General features: G+C 39.2%; 2 protein-coding genes across 2 annotated transcripts in view; one reads left to right on the plus strand and one right to left on the minus strand.

The window, feature by feature from the left end:
* Positions 1–307: 307 nt before the first annotated feature.
* LOC127414260 (homeobox protein SIX4-like) lies at positions 308–12,954 on the minus strand. The gene is made up of 3 exons (XM_051652176.1): positions 12,155–12,954; positions 4,993–5,633; positions 308–3,862 (listed from the first exon to the last, which is right to left on the minus strand). The coding sequence occupies exons 1-3, from the start codon at positions 12,952–12,954 to the stop codon at positions 3,324–3,326; spliced, it is 1,980 nt and encodes a 659-aa protein (XP_051508136.1). The 3' UTR covers positions 308–3,323.
* A 1,016-nt stretch (positions 12,955–13,970) lies between these two features.
* LOC127413865 (CDK-activating kinase assembly factor MAT1-like) overlaps positions 13,971–18,436 on the plus strand; it is a 32,235-nt gene continuing 27,769 nt past the window's right edge. Inside the window, exons 1-5 of the mRNA XM_051651357.1 lie at positions 13,971–14,166; positions 17,327–17,479; positions 17,575–17,648; positions 17,777–17,880; positions 18,139–18,279. Of these exons, the coding sequence (XP_051507317.1) occupies positions 14,078–14,166; positions 17,327–17,479; positions 17,575–17,648; positions 17,777–17,880; positions 18,139–18,279 (561 nt within the window). The 5' untranslated portion in view covers positions 13,971–14,077. The remainder of the gene's footprint in view (positions 14,167–17,326; positions 17,480–17,574; positions 17,649–17,776; positions 17,881–18,138; positions 18,280–18,436) is intronic.

Below are 18,436 nucleotides of genomic sequence, written 5' to 3' on the forward strand. Positions count from 1 at the left end.
TATATTTGCAAGCTGCAAATGCATTTTTATTTATTTATTTTTAGAAAAGGTGATGAAAGCCTCTTATCTCAGAAGGCAAAGAATGGTATTAAAATTCGTTTGATGACAACGTTTGATATTTGTTCCGCATATAAACTGAGGATGTCTATATAATAATTAAGGATTTGTTTAGACTAGTTTTTGGTCACTTTTGGTTAACCTCTGATCCAGTGTACTGACATATTTATGTAAACATCTAAACAGCATCTAAACAGTGCAAGAAAGACTTCACACATATTAAAACATTTCTTCAAAATACACTCTCACTTTTAAAGACACTCAGGTCTTCACACATCCCTATCAGCATGTATATCTGGCACTTGATTTATGTGCATTTACACATTCACACTTACAAAATAACACAGCAGGTCTGGTTCTTATTCATTATTCTCTCTCTCACACACAGGTATGAAACACAGCTGAGGAATGGCACGGAGCTCTCTGTGCCCTTTCACCTCTCATTAGTGGGGGTATGGGGAGAGATTCAGGTTACAAATCCAGTTCTCTGTTTGCCATTCAGGGTTAACCCCCCCAGTTTGCGGTGAGAGGTCATAGTTTTTAAAAGGCTCAGTTTGAGAGGTTCATATTTTTTATTGCAAGTTCTCTCTTACTGTTTTCATAGTTACACAGTATGAGGTATGTTTGACATGTATGTGTGGTTTCAATCACAATCTCATTTTCATTTGCATGGTTAATGTGAAAATATGACATAAAACCATCACACATCCTGCAGCATAAGAGTTCTGCCAAATTACAATCAGTTCATTTTAAACTCTAACAACACACAAAAACACTAGGTCTCTTCAGTTTTCTCTTTCACTGCGTTCATTGTTCAAGCTGGTGTTATCTGATACCATCTCTCATGGCAGTGGGGTCACCTAGGCTGTTTGGGAACAGGTGACAATGCTCCTATTTCCTCTCCTCATACAATCTGTTCCAATTATTTCTCTCCCTCTCGTTCTTTGTTGTCCTGTTCTGTTTTCCCCTCCTCTGTGAGAGGAGCCATGAACAACAATAATGTTCACAAAGACAAATTCAATCTTTTAGAGGTTAGTTTGGCATCCAAACTCAGCCTGTTACTCAGCCAGTTCCCTCAGAGTGTCAATCAAATGCTCATGAAGCGTTCAAATCAGATAAAGGTTTTGGGGTCAGAAATTGTTTGGCTGCCTATAGGTTTAGTGCCCTTAAAACTGTATGATGTGTTTGAGAGACACCACTGCAGCTCAGTGCCACCTATAACACTTATTTACAAATCAGAGTGAATTTTGCTGTCTGTATGTCCATTTCTCTACCTCTTTCTGGAGCCCCCCTAACAGGAGACGGCAGGGCCTCCAGAAATCGCCCTCCTGTTTATTTGAATTTAGGAGTCTGAGACAAGAGCAGCTTGCTAACAAGCTCCAGACCACCAGGCATGTGCAAACGATCACCGCTGATTTTCCAGCACCCGGCCTGGCCATTCTCTATTAGGTCTCCCCTCCCTGGCTGTACTTAAATCTGTTTATTTGCATGCTTCCTGTCAGTCAGAATTTTTAACGTCAATTGTAGACATAACATTAAAACACAAACAAATCTAAAATCTGGAGTTCCAACGTCCATTTCGAGAGTTTTTAAAACCCTCAAAATCATGAATGAAATAACTTAGATGAGGCTATATTTATTGAATATAAACATTTAATGGAACACTTTTTGTACTTTTTATGTATTTATTTATTTATTTTTTAGAAAAATACATCATATTGTCTTAAACTTTTAACATTTTTGTTCATGCTAAAATAATATTCATAAGGCTGTTTTACTTTTTGATCATACATTTACAAATTTGCGTTGGTTTATTTTTCACACCTTTGTGCCTTTCATTTCTGATAATCACTCTTTGAGTTTACAAAGGCAAAATAGCATTGCTATTATCTCTGATTTCTAAAAGTCGGCTGTTATACCCAGGACGACTGCATAGCTGTTGTTGTAGAGTAAAATACTGCAAAAAAAAAAAAAAAAAAAAAAAAAAAAGACAGGCACCCTGACGTCCAATCAAACGTCGAGCCTCAGGAAGCGGGAAGGCACAAACTCGAAACCAAAAACTTATTCACTTGCACACTTCCACATTCTAACAGACTTACACATATAGGAACACAATCATATAAATCTTTTTCACATTTACAACTGTGCTGACATGTTTTATTAAAATCTATTGCAATGTTTTTTTGGTTGTATATGTAAATTAATAGCTGCATTTGTCTTATTGCTGGCTTTTACTTTTACATGACATTCAGTTTTTCAGCAAATTTTTTGTTGTTTACATGGTCGGCTTGTGTCTGCCTTTGGATTGCTGGATCACTGCAAAACAAAGATGGTGAGTTTATTCAAATGCTTTGGGAAAAACTATTCCCTTCACTCATCTGACTGACCTGGTGAAGGTTTAAGTTATTCATATTGTTGTCCCGAAACAGTTTGCATCGCAAATTAAACCACTAATGCTAAGCATATGATACAAGATAATGTGTACACATAATACTTTAAAACTGTTCATGACAGCTGTATAACATATTGAAACTGCAATATTTATACTGATAACATCATTAGCATCAGCATAAAGTCAGTGTCAGTAATGTCTTCCAAATGTGCATATTATTAATGTAGCTGCAGGCAATGTTATGTCTAACACAGATTTGTTAAGTATTTAATCTGCATGGAAATAAAGTGTGTCTGTGCATTACTATGTGTATGTGGATTAGGGAGGGTGACCTTTAAGGTTCGACCCAGATGACATTGCGGGACTGTAGAACATGGATGTCACATAACCAGACATCCACCTGTTTGTTTAACTCAGCTCTTCGTGGCAGAAACTAGCAGGTGACTCCCATAAAATACACATGTGTCCACACTCCCCACAGAGAGAGAAAGAGAGATAGAGGGAGAGACAGAATGAAAAGGAGAACTGTCTGGCTTTGATGCTAGAATTAGTATCTGGAGCTTGAAATTTGTAAACACATTTTAAAGAAAGTAAAAAGAGCATAGGAGAAGATATGGAAAGAATATGTAAAGGTATTATTGCATTATACTCAAATGCTGAGAGAAAGAGAGAGAGAAAAAAACAAACACCTAAAAATGATGAACATGACTTTGCGTAATTACCCAAACCAAACTGGAGTGCAATATCAAGCCATGTGGATGGCAGATACTAAAATAATTTAACACCTATATTAAAAACAAAATATTTAGAGGCACAAACTAAAAAAAAAAAAAACTAAAAAAAAAACAATCATCAGAAATAATGTCCAATAAGTTCAAAGGTCAGCCATCTCTTCCGCTATATGTACTGTTTTTAGTTTAGTCAGTTGCTTTTCCTCTTCTTCCTCCATTTCTCTTACCATCTCACCTGTAACCTTCCCCTCCACTGAAACTGCACACAGGAAGTCACCATTTAGGTTTGAGGTCACCTGGGCGTCAAAACCTCTGAACTCACCGGTTAAGTCAGTTTGGGCGAGTAAGGGGGCACTCACTGTGAGAGTGGTGTATTCTTGCTGGGTAGTTGTCATGGTAGTGTTAAGTGAGGTGGGGGAGCTGTGCGTGGGCTCAGGGGTGTCTGTGTAACCCAGGTGGCCAGTCTGCTCCAGGTGAAGTGTGGGGTGGTAAAGATATTCATCAGCACTCTCCAGAGGTTCCTTCTTGACAGCGGACAGTGTGTGTGTGGTAGCCAGGCTGTAAAGCACCGCGCTAGGCTCCAGAGTGGTCAGCCGCAGCCTGTCCTGCTCCTCCACTTGGAGGTGGTATAGAGAGGTAGGAGAAGCAGTGTTGCCACCGACACTACTCAATGATACAGCAGCTTGGAAATCACAGGAGAGAGAAGATAAAGTTCTCAAACGCTTTTTAGCGTATAAACACACACTGGACAACAGACAAACTCCACCATTCAGACTGATTGTTGACATGTTATGATGCACTGTAAAAAGTGGTAACATGCAATTGTTACAAATTGTTTACAAATGCATTTTAATCCACTGATATGCAGTATAACAACATGAATAAAACAACGACTTTCATGCAAAACATGCTAAATAGAAACTTACATGCTAAAAATGCTTAATAAATGCACTTATTCTTATTTATATTAAACATTAAATGCCCTACTTCATGGTTTCTGTTGCAATGCAGCCAAAATAGACTATTATTGTGAGAATAAGGAGGGATTATGTCATTTGCTATAGTCCATTCTGTTTTTATATTAATTACTGTAATGTCTTGACTCACTTTAGTCATCACTTTCCTTGTCATGTTGATGTCAAACAATGGCGCTAACTTGAGAGGTGTCCCAACTTACCTAGTACTAGTTAATTAATTAGTCCTCTGCAAAAACACTTTTCAGGTCTTCATGGTCATTCACAGCTTATATCATATAATAAAGCTTGATAACCTTTAAACCCAACTGAACTTTATGCATACTGTTGCTTTCTAATGTTTGCAACTCCTTAAATGCTTGACATGTGTCCACTTTACATTAAGACACATTTTCATATGTTACTAATGCTGAATAAGCGTTATTAAGCATTTATAATGTGAGGTAAAATGGCTCACTATTTGGCAGGTATTGCATCAAAGTTGCTCTTTTTAAATACATTTTGATGATTTAGAATGCATTTGTAAATTAATTATTAGTCAGTTAATGAACCCCATTATAAACCCTTGGATGGATCACTGAATTTACCTGAATACATTAGGTTACACCAACAAAACTAATGATAAGAGTTAGATCAGCTAGAATTAACTCCTTAAGGTAAATTTTGTTACTCCTTTAGGCAACAAAAAGTTACAACTTTTTACAGTGTTACCTGACAAAAAAAATTTCAGTGTGGTTATTAAGCATTTATTGTTCATTTACAATCAGTATTCTGTTCAGTGGAATCCTGCACAATGGATTTATGTTCTCTTTGATGATGTTTGATGATGCTGACCCACCTTGTGTTACTGTTGAGGGTGAAGAAGATGATGGAAGTTGCAAAGGAGGAAGTGCCACCTTGTTGCTAAGCAGTGAGGTTCCATTGCCATCAGGAAGCACTCCTGGTACTGTCACTAAGCTGTAACCATCAAGCTGTAGGGATCCACTAGAGGTGGAAGCACTAAATGGCGAGCCAGCCGCTGCTTTCACCTCCACCCCTGTCCCCTTCACACTGCAGTGAAACGAGGTGTATGCCAATGCAGGGTCTGTTGCCCCTGATGACACAGTTACCCCTTTATCCTGTCCTGCACCATCCAGCTCTACATCCACTGCAGACCTGCAAGCCAGGGGCTGGAGTCCCAAGTTCATGCCACTGAAGAGGACATGTCCAGTGGAGGACAGGAAGGAGGGGGTGCCGTTGTGGAAAACAGAGGTGGGTGTATTGACAGAGACACCATTAAAGATGACGGAAGGTGGTGAGACAGAGTTCCTGCTGTCTCCAACCTGCTGGACCATGACTCCGGCATCCAGAGCTCCGGAACAGAGAGGTACAGCTGCATTAACCACGGTGCCACCACCGCAGATAGACATAGGACACGGAGACAAAGACACCTGACCTTTACTACTCTCATCCTCTGTACTGTGATTTCCATCAGACTCACTGAGAAAGAGGAAAAAAGAAACTGAATTTGAAATTGAATGAGAGAGGTCCTCAAAACAGAGAATCTTTAATATTGCTTGCTACTTTTTCTAATTTTAACCATGTTGAATGTTGTCATTTATACCCATAGAATGTGTTGATGAGTTTTTTTCACTGTTAAAAGTGGTACCCTGCATTTGTTATCTTAAAGGGACAGTTCACACAAAAATGAAAATTCTTACATCATTCCAGATGTGTATCACCCTGTCTACACCGTACACAGGTGGTGCTACGCATAAAAAAACAATAGAACCCATTATAATCAATGATGCTGTCTACACTTGAAGCATCCATTGCGGTACGTCGCACCGACAGTAAATGGGTGTCCCATTCCATTTTGTGCAGCATGCTCTTGCACTACTTCTGCTGACAACACAAATAAACGGTTTAGAACATTCGTGTCGATGCGTCCAGTGTAGACAGGGTGCATGACTTTCTTACTTTTGCTGAACACAGACAAAGCTTTTAAGAAGAATAACTCAGCTCTGTAGGTCCATGTAATGCAATTAAATGGTTGCCAGAATATATTTATAGTAAAAAAACGACTAACAGTTGAAGTCAGAAGTTTACATACACTTAGGTTGAAGTCATTAAAACTCATTTTTTAACCACTCCACAGATTTAGTATTAGCAAACTATACTTTTGGCAAGTCGTTTAGGACATCTACTATGTGCATGACACAATTAATATTCCCAACAATTGTTTACAGGCATATTGTTTCACTTTTAATTGATAATATCACAATTCCAGTGGGTCAGAAGTTTACATACACTAAGTTAACTGCGCCTTTAAGCAGCTTGGAAAATGACAGAAAATGATGTCAAGCCTTTAGACAATTAGCCAGTTAGCTTCTGATAGGAGGTGTACTGAAAATGGATGTATTTTAAGGCCTACCTTCAAACTCAGTGCATCTTTGCTTGACATAATGGGAAAATCAAAAGAAATCAGTCAAGAGCTCAGAAAAAAAAATTGTGGACCTCCACATGTCTGGTTCATCCTTGGGAGAAATTTCCAAACGCCTGAAGGTACCACATTCATCTGTACAAAAAACAGTACGCAAGTATAAACACCTTGGGACCACGCAGCCATCATACCGCTCAGGAAGGAGACGCATTCTGACTTCTAGAGATGAACGTATTTTGTTGTGAAAAGTGCAAATCAATCCCAGAACAACAGCAAAGGACCTTGTGAAGATGCTGGAGGAAACAGGTAGACAAGTATCTATATCCACAGTTAAACGAGTCCTATATCGACAAAACCTGAAAGGCTGCTCAGCAAGGAAGAAGCCACTGCTCCAAAACCGCCATAGAAAAAGCCAGACTACAGTTTGCAAGTGCACATGGGGACAAAGATCTTACTTTTTGGAGAAATGTCCTCTGGCCTGATGAAACAAAAATGTAACTGTTTGGCCATAATGACCATTGTTATGTTTGGAAGAAAAAGGGTGAGGCTTGTAAGCCGAAGAACACCATCCCAACTGTGAAGCATGGGGGTGGCAGCATCATGTTGTGTGGATGCTATGCTGCAGGAGAGACTGGTGCACTTCACAAAATAGATGGCATCATGAGGAAGGAAAATTATGTGGATATATTGAAGCAACATCTCAAGACATCAGCCATGAAGTTAAAGCTCTGTCGCAAATGGGTCTTCCAAATGGACAATTGACCCCAAGCATACCTCCAAAGTTGTGGCAAAATGGCTTAATGACAACAAAGTCAAGGTGTTGGAGTGGCCATCACAAAGCCCTGACCTCAATCCAATAGAAAATTTGGGGGCAGAACTGAAAAAGTGTGTGCGAGCAAGGAGGCCTACAAACCTGATTCAGTTACACCAGTTCTGTCTGGAGGAATGGACCAAAATTCCAGCAACTTATTATGAGAAGCTTGTGGAGGCTAACCAAAACGTTAAAAGGCAATAAACCATTTAAAGGCAATTTTACCAAATACTAACAAAGTGTATATAAACTTCTGACCCACTGGGAATGTGATGAAGGAAATAAAAGCTGAAATAAATCATTCTCTCTACTATTATTCTGACATTTCACATTCTTAAAATAAAGAAGTGATCCTAACTGACCTAAGACAGGGAATGTTTTCTACGAATTGTGAAAAAATGAGTTTAAATGCATTTGGCTAAGGTGTAAGTAAACTTCTGACTTCAGCTGTAAATATTGATCTGTTTCTCACCCACACCTATCATATCGCTTCTGAAGATATGAATTTAACCACTGTTGTATGCATTACTTTTATGTTGCCTTTATGTGCTTTTTGGAGCTTCAAAGTTCTGGTCATCATTCACTTGCATTGTGTGGACCTATGGAGCTGAGATATTCTTCTAAATATCTTTGTTTGTCTTCAGCAGAGGAATAGACAGTCATACACATCTGGGATGGCATGAGGGTGAGTAAATGATGAGAGAATTTTCATTTTTGGGTAAGTATATCTTTAAGGAGCTATATGTACTTGCTCTAACCCTTAAAATTAGTTTTGTTTGTGTAACTTAATGTATTCAAGTTAATTCAGTGATGTTAAATTATATTTTGACTTGAATGAAACTAGTTAATTTAGATGTAATGAAGCATATTTATTGGTTAACTTTTTTTTTTTTTTTTTACTTCAGTGTAAACAGACATTTCTACATTACTAAAATGTACATGAGCGCGGAAGGTCGCAGCTATGGGAACATGGCGCGCAGAGACAAATTGAGAGGTGAGTGTTCACTAAACACCGCGGAACCACTTAGATCACTGACTTAATTTGTGTCAGCAGTAATCCTTAACAGATCCTGTCTATACTACTGACTCTGTCTCTCTTGTACACGCACTCACACACACACACACACACACACACACCATTTGGCGCAAAAAGTCCTGTGGCGACACAACCCAGCAATCACAGCGTGACTTCACAAATGGTCAGCTTTATTTCCAAAGGGTCCTTCGCCAAACGGGGATGGGTAACAAGTGGCGAGAGTTAAATTTAGCTGATGTTTTAGTCAACATACAGTCCGATACAGCGTAATTCTTCCACTGATGAGCTTTAGCTGTCCTCCGAAAACGATATTTCACAGTAACTTCAGCTGTTCAAATATATAAATTCGAGTTGAGAAAGAGAGGGGCGCGTTTAATGAATGACTGCAGCAGCTGTGCGACTCCGACAACGCTTCCACAATTCTCACGTGCCAAATAGTTTAACTTTTAAAAACGCGTGTCGAGAACCCTGAAATCTGTTCCATTCCGTTGCGCTCCGTCCAGCTGCTTTTGATTCGCAAAACACGTTCTGTGTGAACGCCCCCTTTGGTGTATACGTAACACATTACAATATTATGTATCGTTACAACAATATACTATTATAATAACACATGGCTAATTAAGTTTGTTGCTGATTATTCTTCGGGCTGTTAAATTCGAATAAATAATGAGGTAGGTCTGTGCACGGTTTGGGACTGTTTGAGAATGTCATCATATGTCACTTATAAGTTATTAGCAGTTGTAATTCTGGATCAAGTTCCCAAAATTTGTATAGTTTTATAGTAAATTACAATGTTTTATTATCAGTCCCCCTTGGAGAGATTAGTGTTCCTTTGAATTACATGTGATAATTAAAAAAATAAAAAATAAATAAATGTTATTGATCAGTTTTTCTGTTATTGCAATAATTAAACGAGAACGATTGTTCTTCTCCGGTGCCATTTTGAGAAGAAACTGGTTCCATCATGCTGCTGATTCTTAGTCTGGTTACTTCTTCCTATTTACAGATACCCTATGGTACTATATTATCTTATTGTTATCTTGATATTAACTGCCACACTCATAAACTGTCTTTGTCATTGATTTTTCTTCTTCTTCTTCTTCTTCTTCTTATTATTATTATTATTTGTACTTTTGTATATTACTTGTTTACCTTATAGGCAAACAATATACAGTATACCCTATTTCTATACCTTTAAACATACAGGAACATTATACATCTAATTTTAACCTTATATACTTTTTATTCTTCTTTTCATGCACTCTTTAATACTTTTATTGTCATCTTTGTTTCTTTATTTAATTTGTTGCTACAACAGATAGAATATTTTTGATAATAAAATGATAATAAAGTGCTTGACTTGACACCCTAAACATTTGGTATCACTGAAAAGCCCAGGATGTCCTCTTTTAAAGGTAAATGTACCCTAAAAAAATATTTTGTAGTTAAGTAAATATAGCAGAAAAGACAAGTGCTTTCTACATTGAATAAGATAGTTTAAGTGTGAACTTGAAAATATTAAGTAAATTCTACATTTGTAATCAATTCATACATGTACAAATTACTGTTCTGGCTTCTAAGTAAATATTATTTATGATTGTTTGTTATCTTTACAATGCGTCATCATGTACCAATCCTAAGGAAGAAACCTTGTCATTTTCATTCGCTTCATTCGTGCATTTCACAGGTAAATAAAATAAGTTAAGTAAAATTAACTTTTTAAGCTGGTGTTCCCAGCATGCACCGGGCTTGAACAATTAATGAGCTTGCATGGTTTCACTGTTTGCAAGCTGATTTACATCGTTTTTATTGTTGGTTTTGTTGTTACGTTTGGTAACTCCTTGTTTTGCGAAGTCTGAAGGTCATTTTTCTACTCAAAATTACCTGTTTGTGATCAAAAAAATATCTGCACCAAGTGTTGAGATCCGCATGCGCAGCTCTGTAACTTTATTAATTTGCCTGTAATGCAAGTTGATGTTGTCTAATAGACTACATGCATTCAGCTTCACTGTGGATGGTTTCTGTATGTGGTACCAGGGCCGTAGCTAGTGGGGTGAAAGGTGTTAATGATTCAAGGGGCCCAAAGTTCCAGGGAGCCCCACAACAAATTCTAAACTGAAAGTTTTAATAGGAAAAGGGCCCAGAGTAATATACAGTCAGGGGGCCCAGATTACCTTGCTACGGCCCTGTGTGGTACATGATTACACATGTTTGTTAGCAAAGTTCAAAATGTGAAATGTTCTTGTACAATGTTCATTAAATTTCTACAAACTTTAATCAAGTACCATGAGTTGAAGGTAAAAGTTACTGTATTAACTTAAGTTAAATTTACTCACTCGCTTTAGTCTATATTATGTTATAAAGAAAAGTAGATTTTACTGCATTTACTACCATTCAGTTGACTTAGAATTAAAATTAAGTAAATCTTACTAGTCATTTTTTCACTGATATGTAACCTATGTGCTCTGAGATATAAAAATATACATGTTCAGTACAGTGGACACACATTTAAGGGCATGAGGAAGATAAGAACTAAAACAGACATGATTTAGTGCGTTTGTCTTCTGTTGAAATGTTTGCCACAGAGTCCAGCAGTAAGTTTATTAGCCTACTACCTACGTGATTCGTGGGTGATAGAATAGACTACTGGGATCCTGCACGGCAGAATAAAAATGATGACAAAAACATTCATGATAAAAAATGCTTTGGAGCAACGTGTGAATGTAAAAAAAAAAAAAAAAACGTTTTGTTTGTATGTGTGTTTGAGGGAGGTCACCTCAGCCAGGTGCGCTTGAGCTTTGTTCACAAAAGAGAGAGAGAGAGAGAGAGAGAGAGAGAGAGAGAGAGAGAGAGAGAGAGAGAGAGAGAGAGAGAGAGAAAATAAGTGCATGCTGAATTCCCAATGCGCGCGCGCGCGAGGGCATGCGTTCAAATGGAGTGCTGAAGAGAAGGTTTTCCTATTCCCTCTGGCTAAAAAGAAAGTAAATAGTTTAGAGTGATTTATATGGTGGGGCAACCGTGAGCGTCAATGGATCCCGAGTACTCACTCAAAATAAACACACATACCCGGGCGCGCACACACACGCACGAGGTATCTGACTCAGGCGATACACATGCAGACGTTTGGAAATATGGCCTTTAGAAGTTGCCTTTTAAAAATCTATTAACGCATGCTTTTCATATGTAATGAATGATCATTAAGCATACAACAAATATGCTTTTAAATGTACCCAAACATTTATCCGAATACATAACAGTTAAGACAAACTTTAAAATTACCACCAACCAGCCTCTGGTGTATTTCTTTGTGTCCTCAGCGCACAGACTATTGAAAGAAGCTCCCAGTTTCTAAACTTCAAGGGCAAGTAGCCTACCTGAAACCGCTGGGATTCTGTTATTCATTATATCTGTCAAATGTGGAAATGAGCATACGCATTCACACAGATCAGCTTGACGCACATGACAAGGAGACACCTTGTTTTAAAAAAGCGAAATGTCATGAGTGGCATTTGGATATCTCTCAAATACTTTGCTTTAACTGCGTAGTATCTCAACAGTCTTGTCAATAAAACTTCATAAACTTAGTCTTGACTGGTTCTCCACATTCATTCATTATTTCAGGAATTACTTCATTCCTTCATTCCTTCATTCATTCTTCCTTTTCGTTGAACAAAATTAATATGATATTCCAGGCCTATTTGTGAACCTGGTGGGTTCCAAACTTAACTCACCCTTTGGATTGCGCCTCGGAGGGGTTTCTGTCTCTCTGCCTCCTGTTTTTGAACCAGTTGCTGACCTGTGTCAGAGAGAGTCCTGTGATCTTGGCCAGATTCCTCTTCTCGGCTGGGGACGGGTACCGGTTCTGCTTATAGAGGTCCTTCAGCGCGTTCCTGGAGCGCTCTTTGAAGCAGTACACCGTCTCCTCTCCATCCCAGATGGTCCGGGGCAGGGGATACTTCCGTCGCAGGCGATATTTATCCACCGCGCCCAGCGGTCTTCCGCGGGCCTTCTCCGCCTCTGTGTACCGCGCTTTGTACCATAAATCCTGGAGGGCAGAGTGGCACGAAGGGCTGAAGCTGTGGCTCTCCAAGATGCTGTAAAGCTCCTGGTAGCGCGCCTGGTGGAAGGCCACCAGCGCCTGAGCGCGGAGGATACTCTCGTTACCGCGCAATAAGTCGCTCTGCGGGAGAGACCACAGAAATCGGGCGAGCCGATCCACGTTGCCTCCCTGCTGAAGCGCCTCGCAAACGCAAGCAACCTGCTCCGGTGAGAAAGCCAAAGAGGTGGCGGCTGCTGTGGGTGAAGTATGCGCAGACAAAGAGTCCATAATGTGCATCTTTCGCTCCGGCGGAGAGGTGTGCTGCTGTTGCTGCTGCTGCCCCAAGAGCATCCCGGTGGCCACTGGAGTGACCAGAGTCAGGAGTTTGACGTGCTCCAGACTCCCCTTGGAGCTCTCGAGAGGCTCCGTGTACTTCACATTTTCCTTTTTGATGTCTCTTGCCACTGTCACTTCACTAGAGGAAACAGACATTGTTTTTTGTCTCCACTTCAGATTCCTTTAGTCTGTCACCCCGCCTCGTTTTTGCCTAAGCCGATCAGGTTACCCGTGCGCCATGCGAGTGATATCGGGTGTCTTTGTAAGTGGATAACTTTTGACTTTCGCTCTAGCGTGACTTCTTCGCAACTAGGGAGAGAGGGGGGGACACATACACGTGATTGGTTAAACGAAGATTCGAAAGGGGTGGAGCGAACACAGCGCAAGCCTCTTAAAATTCGACTGTCACTCAACCATGACGCGCTCCAGCGGCTCACCTGCGCTATGTGGGACATCGAGCCTTTTGTGTGGTGCTCTTTACTTTGAGCTCAAGAGATTCAGACTGCTCATACAGACACTTCAAACGACACAGAAAACACAATTGATATGCCCTACCCTTCAGTTCAGTTTATATCAGTTTAAAACGGTGTTCACTCCCAAAAAAATATTTTAGCCTATTTTCATGATTTACGCAGTTCAACTTCATTAAAAAATTCCATCAAATTTATTGTGTAATTAAAAAACAAAATATTTCGGGTTTTTTTTTTATTTATTTTTTTACATTTTATTTTGTGAAAGATTACTCAGTTTAATTTGATGAACTGATGAATCTTGATTTTTATTTTTATTTTTATTTTTATTTTTTGAGTGTAGTAGCTGTTCTTATGGCAATGTCCCTTACACACTTTTACCATGTTTTTTACTGTAGTGTGTGCCATAAAACCATAGCTACGATTATTGTTAAACAATACAACAACAATGATATGGCTAATATGGGATCTCTTCAAACAGAATTTATTTATTTTCATAATAAAACGATCAGTAATTTATACACTCATAAAATATTTTATTTAAATATTCTATTTTTAAGATTTACGCATTTCAATTTCATAACAAAACCTATCTATCTATCCATCCATCCATCCATCCATCCATCTGTGCTGGACAGTGCTCAAACTCCAGCAGAGCGCTTGGGTAGGAACGTTTATGTGATACGTGTTTGTTTCCTCTAGGAGGACTTTGAATGTAACACTGAGAATTAGCACAAACGAGCCATGTTTTAATAACTGTTTATTCCTTTGAAGGCGCACTCAAATATTTCTGACAAATAGTATTAATAATGGATGACCAGGGATGTCCAAGGTGCAAGACGACGAAATACAGAAATCCATCTCTGAAGCTGATGGTCAATGTGTGTGGGCACACGCTGTGAGTAACCGTTATGTCTCTCCTTTCAATCTGTACAGATATCAGTGTAAACCTTTACAGACCTGGAGATGGGGCTGTACATATCTTCATAAGACAAAATGTTATATTATTTGCGTCTGGTGTGGTTTGTAAATGTGCTGTCAGGTCAGTGTTTCAAGCTCTGAGGGCAGTAAACAGATGAGCTGTATTACTCTCTAATTTCTGTTGCTCATCTGTTTTTGTGTGTACTGTACAATCCTAATATGCTATACAGAACGTTCACTGGTTTTCTGCTTGCGTCACTGACATTGTAGTGTATGTTTTTGCTAATTTGGGATCTGTGAACAACTACACAGGCTCCTATTTACAAAATCTTACCATGGTCACCGTAGTTTCAGCCATAATACAATAGATACCACAGTATTGTTGCTACTTTAAAAACTTGAAGATTATTATGCGATCACCTTCAAACAGTACGAGCTTTCAGCCTTTAATTTCCTTTTTATGTCAGTTGTTTCTTATTCCAAGGACCACAGTTTTATTTTTAGTAACAATAACTAATTACTATGGCATTTTAATGGAAACTTTTACCATGGTCAATTTTGTAAGGATTAGCACTGGCAAACATGAGGGCTCAACTATTCATTTGATGCTTGAGTGCAGTTTGACCATAAAAAAACAAACAAAAACAAAGTGTGATAGACAGAGGAGTGTGTTTTGCAAGTTGATCCATGTCATTCAGACTTGGAAACATGCAAAAAGAGAGGGTGTAGTGTGTGTAGCTCATGGGTGATTTGTGTCTTAAGTCATGTGCTCTGGATGCCTTTGACCTGCAGAGAACATAACAACTGCTGACCTGGTCCTTAGAGACTGAATGAATATATTACACACTGATGACACACTGCTGGAGACAGTCCAACAAAACACACACACATTGTGATTTTTGTACTGTACAATCTATAGATTCTATCCCCTAACCCTAACCCTAAACCTAACCCTCACAAAAAACATTATGCATTTTTACATTTTCAAAAAAACATAGTTTAGTATTTTTTTAAGCGATTTGAATTATGGGGACACTAGAAATGTCCTCATAAACCACATTTTTAGCTTAATACTCTTGTAATTACCAGTTTGTAACCTAAAAAAATGTCCTCGTAAACCACCCACCCACATACACAACACACACACACCCACACACACACCCACACACACACACACACACACACACACACACACACACAGTCAATCTTTGAGAGCAAATCTCATAAATAATAATATCTGATAAATAATATCAGCCTGTGATTAAATACAGTTGATGGAATGGGAGGGGGTGTGTGTGTGTGTGTGTGTGTGTGTGTGTGTGTGTAAAGGATGATGCTGTGTGTGTCCTCATGACATGAAAAAGGAAAAAAGTAGGTGTATGTGAGAGATAGTTGATGAGAGAGACACAGGTAGCTATTTGTGTGTGTGTGGCTGAAATGCAGGGGTTTGCTGATTTTGTGTGTGTGTGTGTGTGTGTGTGTGTGTGTGTGTGTGATGGAGTGAGTTGTGCTGAGTTAGAGGAGTGTAGTAACCTCTTTGTGCAACATGCTGACAAACACAGATCGGGGGTGGAGGAACAAGCATGAAATGTTTAGCATCTCTTCACTTGAGAGTACTTGCACGCATCGTGTGTATCTATGTTTTGTAGGATTTTTGAGGTCAATTTATGTCTTTTTATGTCATAGAATAGAAAGAAGTGGAATGTAATCTATCTGACCCATGAAACAGCACAACATTGTTCCCACTTTGAGATCTTTGAAAGTAACCCCTCAGAAAAAGACAGAAAGATAGAGAGAAAGACGTGATGTGGCTGTAAATGTACAGACAGATCTTACAGTAAAATCTGCCTGTGCTTAACAAAATTAGAAACACTTCCCCCAGTGGCCAAAGCTGTAAGGAGCTGAGCATGTGAGCTCCATATTCCAGGTGAAATGTCCGCGGAGGGTGTCAAAAGCGAGTTGTGAAATGAGTTGTTTTCAGCTGCACATAACTTTTATCTTTAGCATTTTATTTTACTTTACACGTTTTCTTTTCAAAACAGTAGCTTTGTTGGAAAAAAATGGCATGCAATGCAAAATGTTACTGATTGCTTTGTCATTTTCAAACAGTTCTTATTGATACCTTCAAAATGTTATTCTCACAATTTCAAGAAATTTGCACTAGTTGCTCGCTACCAGTCTTTCACATTGCTGTTGGGTGACTTGATGCCACTCCTGGCGCAAAAATCCAAGCAGCTTGGCTTTGTTTGATATCTAGTGGCCATCCATCTTCCTCTTGATCACATTCCAGAGGTTTTCAGTGGGGTTCAAGTCTGGAGATTGGGCTGGCCATGACAGTGGTCCTCCATCCACACCTTGTTGACCTGGCTGTGTGGCATGGAGCCTTGTCCTGCTGGAAAAAACAATCCTCAGAGTTGGGGAACATTGTCAGAGCAGAAGGAAGCAAGTTTTCTTTCAGGATAACCTTGTACGTGGCTTGATTCATGCATCCTTCACAAAGACAAATCAGCCGGATTCCAGCCTTGCTGAAGCACCCCCAGATCATCACCGATCCTCCACCAAATTTCACAGTGGGTGCGAGACACTGTGGTTAAAGGCCTCTCCAGGTCTCCGTCTAACCATCAGACGACCAGGTGGAGGATTGGTGATGATCTGGGGGGCGCTTCAGCAAGGCTGTTAAACTGCTCAGTGGAAAAGAAAAGGGTGTTTATTGTATTCTTAAGAAAATCTTGAAACTCAGCACAAATTGTATGCATAAATCCCAGGCTAGATATAACATTGGTTTCAAACACACATGCTTGCACAGTATTTTGTCAGCCTTTAATGTGAATGTCTGCTTTGCTTCAAACCTGAGCGCCTATCATCACCCCACTATGATTGAATAAGACCACCACACACACACATACACATCAGACCTCTGTTTTATCCATTAGTCTAACTGATGACTCCGTTTGGAAAGTTTGGAAAAGAGGCCAAATTTCACCCTCTGAAGCAGTGAGATGATAGAAATGTGTGTTTGTGTGGAATCACTTCTGACGGGGTTTCCAGCAGATTTCACATTTCATTACTATTTATTTTGACTCTCTCTCTGAGCAGAACTTCTGCCAGTGGAGTAATTGTGTGTGTGTTTGTTGCAGGTGTGAGAGCTGTGTGGAAATGCTCTTCGTCCGTGGCTCAGGTAACTGTGTGCAGTGTAACACACCTCTCAGAAAGAGTAATTTTCGTGTGCAGCTCTTTGAAGATCCAGCCATCGATAAAGAGGTGGAGATCCGCAAGAAGGTTCTTAAAATGTACGTGAAAAAGAAAGTGTGTATGCATCCAACAAGGCGATCTTTAAACCTAATTACAAGGTTTTAAATGTGTCTCTTTTGTTTCCTCCTTTCAGTTATAATAAGAGAGAATTTGATTTCTCCACTTTGAAAGAATATAATGACTACCTGGAGCAGGTGGAGGACATAGGTGAGAGTCATATTAAATAATTTATTAATTCATAATTATAGTTGTTTTAATTGATCTTTTAAAAAGTTCTTTTAGTGTCTGAAATTCTGTATAAGTATTTAGATGTGTGTTCCTTTGTGTGTGTCCAGTGTTTAACTTGACTAATAACTTGGAGGCTGAAAGGACCAAACAGATGATGGAGCAGTACCAGCGAGACAACCGAGACGTTATACAGAGAAACAAAGCCAAACTGGTGTGTATATCTGTGTGGTTCTGATTTGACAGATGAATGATTTCACTTGAATGAGAACCTTTTTTAAGCAGGAATAGATTTGTGTTCACCATTGAGTTCTTAAGGCCATGCCTTCTATTCTATTCTATTCTTTCTCATGTAGGTTGTTGAGTTATGCTCTTCAATAAGAACACAACTCAGATGTTGTCTCTTTTTTCTTCAGTTTGTAGGTGAATAATCAGTAATCTCTCTCTCACTTTCTCTCTCTCTCTCTATTAGACCCGTGAGCAGGAGGAGTTGGAGGAGCTGTTGTTACAAGAGCAGCAGGATTCAGAACAGAGGAGATTGGAGACCCTGCAAGAGGAACAGAGACAACTTCAGGCCAAGAGAAAAAACAAACAGGCCCTTCTGGATGAGCTGGTGCAAACACACACGCCTACACATAAACACACACTGGACCCTATGTGTTGGTTTGGTCCAAGGGTTGATATCTCATAGCCTTCCTTAAAGGGATAGTTCCCCAAAAATGGTAGTTCTTTCATCATTTATTCACCCTCATGCTGTTCTAAATCTGCAT

The sequence above is a fragment of the Myxocyprinus asiaticus genome, chromosome 23 (genome assembly GCF_019703515.2).
Source record: "Myxocyprinus asiaticus isolate MX2 ecotype Aquarium Trade chromosome 23, UBuf_Myxa_2, whole genome shotgun sequence".
Taxonomy (NCBI): Eukaryota; Metazoa; Chordata; class Actinopteri; order Cypriniformes; family Catostomidae; genus Myxocyprinus; species Myxocyprinus asiaticus.